The following is a 12191-nucleotide window of genomic DNA, read 5'->3' as shown; positions in this document are numbered from 1 at the left end:
CTGCATATTATGGTTATTATACATGTATATGTGTATAATTACTTAGTACTATGTACTTTTGGTTATATTTACACATATATATGTATATTGCTTATGTGTTCCGGGTCCCCGCTCATGGGCGGAGATAATTCAGTGCTTATGACTATTAATGAGTATCCCCTGGAAGAGAACTGGTTCTGACCGGTGTATGCACAGGACACCTTGTGTGCCCCAGGCATGTCTCATTCCTTTCAGCCCTCGCCTACCTAATATACAAAATCCTGTCTGGGGTAGTGCTAGCACCTCCCAAGGCAGGAAACCCTTTGTCCGAGCCTCCCTCGCTGGAAGGACTCCCAGCAGCAGGAGGTCAGACTTGTGTCTGTGGTGGCAGCATCCATTTTGTGATGCTGAGGCTCGAGTTAACTTTAACCGGGGTTCACAGTTACATACATGTTGTGTCCCTCTAGAAGGGTGGAATGCTACCCCCGTCGCCAGAATTGGCGAGGGGGTAGTATTCCAATTCGTATGACACCTTACTCGACATGTTTTGATAATGCTATACCAAAGTTAGCATTTGACTGTGAGGTTCATAATGCACTTAAGAGTATATGGTATAGCATTATCATGGAACAGCTATTAGGACTTGGTTCCGCAAGCTGCAAACGGGCTCAGCTCATGCCAGAGCACCATCTCACATAATTCCAAGCACTCTGCCTTCAGGATTGATAAGGCCTGCAATAGGAGTGACTGATAGGAATATATGTGTCCATTTTAGGGTTAGATATAGGGATACTATATCTAAAGCAAAGGGTGATTACACCACCTTGCCCCAGCTGTCGTGCAGCCAGTTGTGTCTGTTTAGATGGCCAGCCAGAGGTGGCATAATACATGCTTCAGCCCCTGGTAGGCCCTGGGTACACCTATTCCCTGGATACCTAAGGTACACTGTACAGGGACTGATAAGGTGACTCAGTATCCAATTGGGTATGCACCTAAGGTACATGTAATCCATTTTACAGAGAGAGCAGTGGGCCTGGTGTCCTGAATAGCAGGGCCCCAGGTCAACTAAGTCAAAAAACCAGCAAAACACCAGGAAAAAAGTTGAGGGTTACCATAGTCAGATATCCACCTTCCTACAATCCAATCCGCAGTTTCTCTCATACATCTAGCGAACCGAGACTTAACTAGCTCCAGGTCTTGCCCACAAGAGATGAGAAGTTGGATGTCATCAGCGTAGGATATGGTCTCAAAGCGGAATGAACCTATGATTTGTGCCGGAGGGCTACATAGATATTGAACAGAGTAGGGCTCAGAGAGGAATCCTGTGGAGTACCATTATTGGCTGGCAAAATGCGAGAATTAAAGTAGTCTTAAAAGATGGTTTGGGTTCAATTGTTAAGGAAGTCCCTGAGCCAGTGTAGCGCACTGCCGTATACCTCTGCATCGTGCAGTCTGCGGATTAAGATCAGATAAGAGTCTGCATCGAAAGCTGCAGATAGACCTAACAATACCAACTGAACTGGAGTACCTGCTTCTAGTGACAGTCTGATGGTATCAATGAATGCCACTAGAGCGGTTGTTGTGGTTGCACATTGCTCTGAAACCCAATTGTGAGGGGCCCAAGATCTTGAGGCCCCAAAAGAAAGCAGTCAGTTGTCTATTTTTGGGGCTTTCAAGCGCATTTACGTGCATGGGAAGCAGCGAAATAGGATATTATTTTTAGAGCATTTCTGGGTTGGCAGCAGGTTTCATTAAAATAGGAGCACTAGGGCAGACTTCCATTCTGCTGGGAATTTGACAGAAGCTAATGATAAGTTATAAAGAGTTGTTACTGATAGCGTGATGGATTGCGCTAGACAGGAAGTAATCCTGGGGGGGGACATAAGTCTGCAGGAGATCCGGATTTCGCATGAACCAGCATATCCTGAATCTGTTCCAGAGAGCATGGCTCAAATCTTCAGTATTAGTGACATTCGGGGGAGGTTGGCTAAAATAAGCTATATCTTTCTGCAATTGCAATTTCAAAAGTGCTTTATTCGAGTATTACTCATAAAAGCAGACATACAAACATATATTAAAAATCAATTAAATTTACAAAGTCATTTAGACATAAGCACGTAACACAATTTTAAAAACTATTACTCATCATAAACACGGGTGCAAAGTTCATTACTATTTAAAAATACCAAAATGATGATCACAGGGACAGTATGTTAAAAATCTTTAAAATTTCGTACCGATGATACGTTAAATAAACCATTACAGAGAATAGACAATAGTCTAGCAATCTCTGAACAACTGAATAAACATTTACAGAGAATAAACAATAGTCTAGCAGTCTCTGAACTATTAATAAACTGTTACAGAGAATAGGCAATAGTCTAGCAGTCTCTGGACGACTAGGCAGTGAGTAGTTAACCTACCAGCAATCTCTGCATTATAACCCACGCCCACCCCAGGTACTTTGCGGTGGCAATTATGATCCAGTTTACAGAAGTAGATCTTACAATACGCAGCGCTACCATGCTACTTTTTGTGCCTAAGTTCCTGCACATAGGAGCCAACCAAGCTCGCCTTGGTGCAGAATATACTGGGCAAGAAAACAAAAAGTGATCAAGAGTTTCGTTTCCTACCCCACAGACTGGACAAATAGCTACACCTCCTGATTTCCACTTAGATGTTAAATTACGGAGGGGGAGGGAACCAACCCTCAATTGGAAAAGCAGTTTCCTGTCCATGAGGTTCGATATGTAGTCCCAGTACATTTCATAAATAGGGTACATCTTAACTTCTAGGAAACTAGTGGTCATGGACCCACTGTTAGTACTGAGCATACTCCTTGTAGCAACATATTCCCAAAAAATGTTTTTTAAAATAGACTTGGTGGGAAATGAAGCCCCAGCTGGATCGGTCCATAAAGCATTTAGTCCTATATCTTTCTACTGATCATGCATCTATGTTGTTTACGAAAAAAATAGCCAAAGAGTTGCATAATGTTTGCAAGATCAGGATGGTGTGATTGAAAGCTCGAGGCTTTTTCTACATTTCTCAGGGTTTTAAAGAGTTCTTTAGAAGAATGTCCTGCGTGATTGATCTTTTGTATTAAGTAAAGTTTACAGGCTGTTTATTCTTTTTGTGGTAGCTGCTAAGCAGCAGCCTGTAAGCTTCTTTATCCCGGAGAGATTTAGTAGCACGCCACATGTGTTCCAGGCGTTTGCAGTTGGACGTCTCCTGACGCAGGTCAGTGGAATTCCAGGGGGCTTGGCTTCTGGAGGAGAAAGCTGGAGGCTTTTTAATTGGTGCTACCTGATCGAAAGTCTGGGCAACGTCATCATGGTATGCTGCTAATGCCATGTTAACATCAGTTTGCAGAGTAATAGTAGTAGGTGTGAAGACCTCGGAGGAGGAGTCAGGTGAAACCACTTTCCATTGGCGCCCTTCTCTAGTAGCCCCTAACCTGGGCTTGATCAATGATTTGTTACAGGGCATGAAACACTTGATCAAATAGAGGTCTGACCATGTGATGGGCAGTGGGGGATCGCATCTTACTTCAGTGGAACCTGTAAACATAAGGTCCAAAGTGTGAACTGCGTTATGTATGGGTACTGTTGGGTACCATTTGTTTGAGCCTGATCATCTCCATGTCCGAAAGGAGCTGGATCAGCCTGTGTCCTCAAGCATCAGTAAAGGAGAAGCCTGGTATCCCCAACAAATGATCCTTTTTTTCAAAACATGGTGGATCTGATCCTGATCTGTTGGCCATGTGTGCAGAGGCATAAACGAATTAATTTCCAGACTATTCCTGATACCTCCATCCATTTAACAGATCGTCAAGGAGGGTCTCATTGCTATCACAGTACTGAAAATCAAATACTTTGAGTAGTGACACAGGGATATACACTTTCATGTGAGCCGAAGTTATCGGTGTGCCAAATTGGCCAGCAACATGCTTATCAGTTTTGGAAGATGTCATTGGTGGTACAGAGGTAGCAATTGTGAAAAGAAATCAGAATATTATCCTGTATTTGGTCTAAATTTGGCATCTTTCCTTCTATCCCATATGCATGTTGGTCTGTGTCATTTTATTTGCACAGTCCACCTCACTTCCAAATTAATCATTTTTCTTTCGCATTGCAAACACGAAACTTAGGAAAAGTTAATGAAAATGAACCTGGCTTTTTCAGATGAAATTAAGAAAACTACTTAGCAGCGATTACTAGATTTATTCACAATCTCGCCATGAGGGTTTGCAAAAAAGTGCTTGAGGGACGAATTCAGATACTTCAAGGAGACACACATTGTCTAGACAAGGTGTTTCATGAGAGCTTTGCAATTAGAATAGACGGTAAAATAGCCACTCCGAAAGTTTGCCTATGTTTACAAATCGTACACAAATGTGCCATAACAGGGAAATACCTCACCAGGATAGACACACACTAAACTCAAGAACGAACAATCCTTCAAGATAGAAGAATTAAAGATTTGCGCAAAAAAGACATTTCTTCCATTTGTATATTTTTCCTACCAAAATAAAACATTTACATCTAACGTCCCTGAGTTTTATACTTCAATCTTTTAGGAGCCGTGCAACAAATTGAGAAAAAAGCGATACCAGTGCACAGGCTGCTGGATGGGGGGTATGGATGCAATGGTTGGAGGGCAATAAATTAAAACTTACAATAGCTTTCTGCGACTATTGGCACCTGAGTGATTTCGAAGTGCCTGCTTTTCTAAAACCCACCGTGCACGAGAAGCATTAAAAAGAAAGTGTGCAAGAGGCTGTCTGCTCCCAGACCTGAATGCAACAGATCACCAGAGTCGGCCCATTTCAAATAAGAAAGGAGGATTTTGAGAGCTCAATGGCTTGCAAACCTTCCCAGTAAAGATTTGTAAGTGGTAAAAATGGGAGAGGAAAAATGGGTATGGGAGTGGAGAGGAGTTAGCCGTATGGCTAGGGTGGTCAACCATGAATCTGGGGAATTGGGTTCGAGTCTCGGCAATGCTGCTGAACATCCTGCTATTCTGGGCAAATCAAAATGAATGACCCCTCATGTGATGCAACTGGTGCAATTTAAAGCGCTCTGATACCCGATTTAGGGCAAGTTCGCTCTATATAAAACTGTAAACTAAAAAAATAAAAAGGGATTTTGAAATGATTGTAGACGTAGAAAAGTTAAACGTGATTCCCAAACCCAAATGGTCCAAAGCATTGCAAACTACTTGTCTTGTAAATAAAATCTAAAAAATTCTTGTCTTTGTACACTTTGCTCTCCAGAATAGGGTGTGCTGTTTTTTTTTCTAAATGATACTATCTAGTATTTGCTTTTTTACATTTTACTTATAGTTGTTTTTTTATTCTGAACTTTTATATTCCTTTTTTTTTATATGTTATTAAAGCATGTTTTGGATTTTGTGAGAGTTCTAATTGGTTTTGTACACAGCATCCTGTTCACCTCTGTGGTTAGGGAATGCTTCATCAATTGTATTAATACATTAATATTAAGTGAAGTAAATATAAAGTCGATTGTTCCTATCATATGTTTTTTTGCAAAACTGATTTCAAGCATTTGCTTTAAAAAAAGACTTGGGGGCAGATTTACAAGCTCCTTGCACCAATTTTGCGTCACTTTTCCCATGTTAGGGCCTGATCACAAGTATGGTGTTTCTGGGACCGCCGAACCCATGGACGGCAGTCAGACAGATGCCATCGCGATGGGCCTCCCGCTCAATTATGATGGTGGCGATGGGACTGCCACAAGACCGCCGCCACCGCTAGGATCCAGGATCCCATGCAGCAGCAGAGGGGAAAGCAGGTGGGAAGATTAGCAGTGCCGATGCCAGCACAGCCGAGCAGATTACGACCTGCCTTTCCACCAAGCATTGCATGGCAGGGGCCCCGCCATGAAATGCATGGTGGAAAGGCATTTAAAGTGGCTTCAACAGGCCCCGGGCTCATCTGCCCATGGGGGTGTGTGGGGGGGAAAAGCACATGATGTCCCCCACCAAAAGTGCACGATCATGCGTGCACTGTGAGGCATGCATGACATTAAGCATGCTACACCGTGCATGGACAGTTTGGAGGCGCTGTCACCGCGGCAGTATGCTGTTGAGGCTCAACTATGAGCCAAACATTCTCACTGCAGTGACACTGCCGCAGCCGCACTGTCAGCCCTGGATTACTGTTGTAATATGGCGGGCAGGAAGACCGCCATAATCATGCCCCTGGATCCTATCATTGCACATATTGTCCTTTAAAAATAGATGGTGGAGAAGAAACTATGGATTGTTCTAAACGAGGTAGACCACACTCAGATGTTGTACCCACTGAGTGAGGACTCTTTAGGTGGAGTTCTTTGGTTCTCAGAATGTTATGGTGTCACTGGTAAAATGTACGTTTTTAAAGGGGTTTTGTGGGGGAAGACAGACTGATGCTTTTTGGCTAAAATGTACATGTGCAAATATAAAATAATTTAAGCCAAGTTCCTTCAAATCTTTGTCAGTGCCCATCACTTCACCTCTCGGCTTCTCGCCCTTTCCTGTCGTCTTCTCGACTCTCATGACCATGCCGTCTCCCTCCTCTTCACAGAAGCACTTGAAGTAGCCTGTGGTGGTGTTAAGTGCTACACAAGCAACAGCATGATGTGAACATTTTCATACATCCTGGCCACATATACAAGCTCCCTAAGTGAGGTATGTAACAAAGTGACTTGAAGATATGTTAGTTGAACCATAGCTGAGAGTCGGTCTCCCATTCTTGTCCCAGTGTATACAGTTATGGATAGAGCCAGATTTGAGACTAGACGAATAGTTGGTTAGTCAGGAGGGATGACCAGCGGAGGTGTAAGCTTATCGGAATTCAGATCATTTTCTTTTTTTTTTAGGAATTCAGGTCATTGAATGAGGTGGTTTAGGATGAGAGATAGCTGGAAAAACGGGAAGTACAGGAGAGGGAGGTATGGGCAAGCGGATGCAAAGGAGGAAGTGATAGATGAATGAATGAATACGTGAATGAATGAAGTTTAGACTATATTGCTACATGCCACTGAGGTAACTTTACAAAATTTGCAATCGGGGATCCAAACTAGCATGTTAACAGACATTTTCCAAAGGGGTGCGATAGGCTACATAGCTAGAAGCAAAAGATAACTGATCTTGGGCCTTCTTTAAAAGAAGTTATGGTGCTCTTCTAGTGCTGGCGGGCTTCAGTGATTCCAGGATGGCTAGATCCATGCTAGAATGCCAGACACCCACATAAGATACATTTGTATACAAATAATCAGAAGGGAAATTATTAACAGTCTATGGAAACTACCAAAATCTAATATCGCGTCTCATTTGAGCCTGATACTCTCAACCATTCTTGGGCTCAGCATTGGAAGACCATTATTACAGGGGCGCGTGGTAGGGTAGTGGTTTTAACAAAGGTAAGTCAGGCAGCTCAACCAGAGTGGTAGCAAAATCTCAGATTTGGCAGAGGGCACTAACAAAGTGTCCAATAGGTAGACAGTTCTCAGTGCACCATATTGTCCTATAAGTGATGGTGATAGGTAGGTAACGTGGATTTTCATCACTGGGAAAGGAAACCACAGAGATGCGAGTGTGTTCCTATTAGCTTGCTGCCATGCAGCCTGCAATGTATCTGGTACCAGCTAACCTTCCAGCTTCAGTGTGCCCACAAGCTTATTGTATAAAGAAGTCCGACTTACGTTCCAACGGCTAGAGCAGCGATCAGGCAAGCCAGCAAGATGGCAAGGAGCACTGAGAGGATGGTGGTGAGGACAATCATCCCGCCGCTGCGTCTGCCAATCCAGGTATCAATGGTAGACGGGCTCTTCACTGCAGAGAGAGAACAGAAGTAGAGAGGATATGTGCATGCGGAAAGAGAACCGAGAATACAGAAGAAGCAGCAGAGATATATGAGCAAAAGAAGAGACAGGAGATGCATGAAAGAGGTGAACAAGACGACTCCGGGTGAGATGGGGAGGAGAGACAGCAAAGTGCAGAACTGTGAACATGGAGAGGAGCATGAAAAGTGGAAAGGGAGGGAAGAGAAGAAGAGAGATCGAGACAGTGAAGAGCAAGAAGTAAGAAACGGGAGAAAAACAAGAAAAGTGGAAGAGGAGTAGGAAAGCGTAGAGAAGATGAGAGTGGAAAGGGAAGAGATAATGAGAGATAGAGGCAGCGAAGAGCAAATAGTGAGAAACCGGAGAAAAACAAGAAAAGTGGAAGAGGAGTAGGAAAAGAAGAAAAGATGAGAGGTGGACACAGCGATGGTCAGGAATTGAAAAAGAGGAAAGAACATGAAAAGTGGAAATGAGTGGGAAGAGACAGCGAAGATAAGAAATTGAAAAAGTAAACAAACATGAAAAGTGGAAGACAAGTGGGAAGAGAAGAAGAGGACGAGGAAGTGCAGAGCGAGAGTTTAGTTGAGTCAATAGAATACAACACCTCCATGATACGCCTGTCATTTCACAGACAGCACCATTCCAAATTCCCTTCTTGCACATCTTTGACTGTCACTTACTGACGCCTCTCCCGTCCAATCACCATACCGGAACGCACACAAGTCTGTTCTGTGTGATCCCTTCAGCGCCCATTAGCTATGTTAGCTCTATATAACTGGCCCTACATACATATATACAAATATACATACACCAGACTGGAAAATACTTACTCCTCATCTGTGCCAACACTAGTGTCGTCCATACCGAATCATTTTCTGTCACTCATACAAGATCAAAGTGCAACATAGCCAAGTCACATAGCCATGTCCCTCCTGCCCACCGCACCAGACTGTCCCCCACTGTCGTCTCTACTGTCTCAGGATTAACAACGATGGAGGAGCAATTGCGGCAAGTTTTAAATCAGGTATGCTTGCCATCAGCTCCTGGATGGCCAAAAAACTTCTTTAAAAAAAACTTCGAAAAAACGGAGGTTATGATTTTTGGCAATCTACATCCAACATGGTCCCCTACTTGGTGGCCCACCGCCTTGAGCCATCCCTCACCCCCCGTACAGAAAGTAAGAAACATAGGCGTCATGTTTGATGATAAATTAACTTTCTCAGCCCATGCCAATGCTATTACCTCTTCCTCTTCCTACATGCTAAGAATGATTAAGAAACTAATCAATCAAGGCAATCAAGAAACTGCTACCTTTCCTTCCTTCCAGCAGGAAAAACCCTGATAAGCACCCTTGTTATGTCAAACGTTGACTATTGCAACAGCCTTCTCCTGAATGCCCAGAAAAAGGTCATTAACAAATTACAGATGATACAAAATGCCGCTGCAAGGATAATTACAGGTACCCGCAAACACAAATCCACCTCCTTGGTGGTGGGAAACTTGCGCTGGCTTCCAATCTCAAGTCGCATCAAATTCAAGGCTTTATGCATAGCCTTCAAATCCATTCACGACACAGGTCCAAATTTTCTAAAAAAAAAGCCCTCTGCCCCAAGTACCTAGCAGAAACCTACGATCCTCAACTGCCAATCTCCTCATGATCTCTCGTACAAACGAGGGGCATATTATCAAGGGGGTTTATCTCCGCTTTTTTGGCTTTAAAAGCCACGAAAGCGGAGATAAAATTATCTCCCTATTACCAAGCTGTCGCTAACACCAGTTAGCGACAGCTAGTAGGAGATAGCGACCATCTTGGGCCCCACTTTGCATGTCAGTGATATTTATCACTAATGAGATGCAAAGTGGGCGTGCCAAGATGTTAGAGACTGAAAACAGTCGCTAACATCGCTATCTCCTATTACCAACTTTTGGAGATATTCGCGCTAAGCGGGAATATCTCCAAAAGCTAACACCTGCCCTGAGCAGTTCTTAGCCATGTTATCCAATGGGAGGTGGATAACATGGCTAAGAGCATTTGCTCGATAATGCATGAATATCGCTGACTTTTCAGCGATATTCATGCATTTCGGCCGTTTTTTATCGCATTTGCGATAAACCTTGTTAATAGCAAGGTTTATCTGCGATAAAAATCGCCGATGTGCGGCGATAATTTTTGTCTCTAAACAAGTTAGAGACAAAAATTATCGCTAGTTGTTGGTAATATGCCCCAAGGTCTCCTGGGGAGACAAAAGTTCACTGTCGCCACGGCCAGACCGTGGAACACCCTCCATCAGCAAATTAAATCATGCCCATCGCTGCTGGCTTTCAGGAAGCTAATAAAGACCTGGCTCTTCACCCAATGAGCAGCACTCCGCTTCACTACCACCTCACCCGTCCTCAGTGCTGAGAAACCCACAGGTATTTGCGCGCTCTACAAATTGCTTAAAATAAAAAAATAATAATGTCCCATTTCATGTTCCTCTATCCACAGCACAGATCATCAGATGCCTTGGTACACATACCTCTACTGCTCCAGCAACAAACTGTGACATATCAAGTCCCTTCTGCATCCATTCACAGCGTGCCATTGACCAAAGACCCTGGTGCGACAGATCTTGGCTGCACACGTCTTGGTCTACAATCAATCAATCAATCAACGCATTTATATAGCGCACTACTCACCCAGAGGGTCTCAAGGCGCTGGGGGAGGGGGGTCCGCTACCGCTCGATCAGCCAGGTCTTGAGTTGCTTCCTGAAGGTGAGGTGGTCCTGGGTCAGGTGGAGGTGGGTGGGGAGGGAGTTCCATGTCTTGGCGGCGAGGTAGGAGAAGGACCGTCCCCCTGTGGTGGCTCTTCGGATGCGGGGGACGGCAGCGAGGGCGTGGCTGGTCGATCGAAGCTGGCGTTTGGGAGCGTAGAAGTTGAGGCGGCTGTTGAGGTATCCTGGGCCTTGGTTGTGTAGGGCTTTCTGTGCGTGGGTGAGGAGACGGAAGGTGATTCTCTTGTTGACCGGGAGCCAGTGCAGGTCTTTCAGGTGTCCGGAGATGTGGCTGCGACGGGGGATGTCCAGGATGAGTCGTGCTGAGGCGTTCTGGATCCGCTGAAGTCTTTTCTGGAGTTTGGCGGTGGTTCCGGCGTAGAGGGAGTTGCCGTAGTCCAGACGGCTGGTGACGAGGGCCTGGGTGACCGTCTTCCTGGTCTCGGTGGGAATCCACCGGAAGATCTTACGTAGCATGCGCAGGATGTTGAAGCACGACAAGGAGACGGCGTTGACTTGTCTGGACATGGAGAGGGAGGAGTCCAGGATGAAGCCCAGGTTGCGTGCGTGGTCTGTTGGTTTGGGTGCGCTGCCTAGTGCGGGGGGCCACCAGGAGTCGTCCCAAGCGGCGGGTGAGGATCCCAGGATGAGGACTTCCGTCTTGTCCGAGTTCAGTTTCAGGCGGCTGTTCTTCATCCATTCGGCTACCTCTTTCATCCCTTCGTGTAGGTTGGCTCTGGCGGTGGCGGGGTCGTTGGTGAGGGAGAGGATCAGCTGGATGTCGTCGGCGTAGGAGATGATGTTGAGGTTGTGCTGGCCTGCGATGTCTGCGAGGGGGCTCATGTAGACGTTGAAGAGGGTTGGACTGAGCGAGGAGCCTTGAGGAACGCGGGAGATGACTTCGGTGGCTTCAGATCTGAACGGAGGGTGTCGGACTGTCTGTGTCCTTCCGGCGAGGAAGGAGATGATCCACTCCAGTGCCTTCTTCTGGACTCCGACGTTGCTGAGGCGTTGTACTAGGGTACGGTGGCAGACAGTGTCAAAGGCCGCGGAGAGGTCGAGGAGGATGAGGCCGCTGTTTCTCCGTTGTCGAGCAGCGCTCGGATGTCATCGGTGGCTGCGATAAGGGCGGTCTCGGTGCTGTGGTTGGCCTGGAAGCCAGACTGCGAGGGGTCGAGGGATCCGTTCGTCTCGAGGAAGGCGGCCAGCTGCTTGTTGACGGTCTTCTCGATGACTGTTGCAGGAAACGGGAGCAGCGAGATGGGGCGGTAGTTCTTGAGGTCGGTGGGGTCGGCCGATGGCTTCTTAAGTAGGGCGCTGAGTTCGGCGTGCTTCCAGCTCTGAGGGAAGGTAGCGGTGTTGAAGGAGGTGTTGATGATGTCCCGCAGGTGGGGTGCGATGACACCGTCGGCCTTGTTGAAGACGTGGTTTGGGCAGGGATCGGTCGGAGATCCGGAGTGGATGGAGTTCATCGTGCGGACGGTGTCTTCGGTGCTGATCGGAGTCCAGGCGTGGAGGGTGGCGGTGGGGGGCGGTGGTTCGGTCGTGGCGTTCGTCGGTTGAGTGCTGAAGCTGTTGTGTATGTCCGCGATCTTGTTGTGGAAGTAGGAGGCG

At 45.9% G+C, this 12191-nt stretch overlaps 1 protein-coding gene across 1 annotated transcript in view; it reads right to left on the bottom strand.

Annotated features, from left to right (window-relative positions):
* The window catches only part of LOC147729871 (uroplakin-3b-like), a 187924-nt gene that overhangs the window by 16450 nt on the left and 159283 nt on the right, over nucleotides 1–12191 (bottom strand). Inside the window, exon 5 of the mRNA XM_086954045.1 lies at nucleotides 7686–7815. Coding sequence (XP_086810171.1) covers nucleotides 7686–7815 — 130 coding nt within the window. The remainder of the gene's footprint in view (nucleotides 1–7685; nucleotides 7816–12191) is intronic.

Source organism: Lissotriton vulgaris, chromosome 2_1, assembly GCF_964263255.1.
Source record: "Lissotriton vulgaris chromosome 2_1, aLisVul1.2, whole genome shotgun sequence".
Classification (NCBI taxonomy): Eukaryota; Metazoa; Chordata; class Amphibia; order Caudata; family Salamandridae; genus Lissotriton; species Lissotriton vulgaris.
This window is presented reverse-complemented; position numbering and strand designations above follow the sequence as displayed.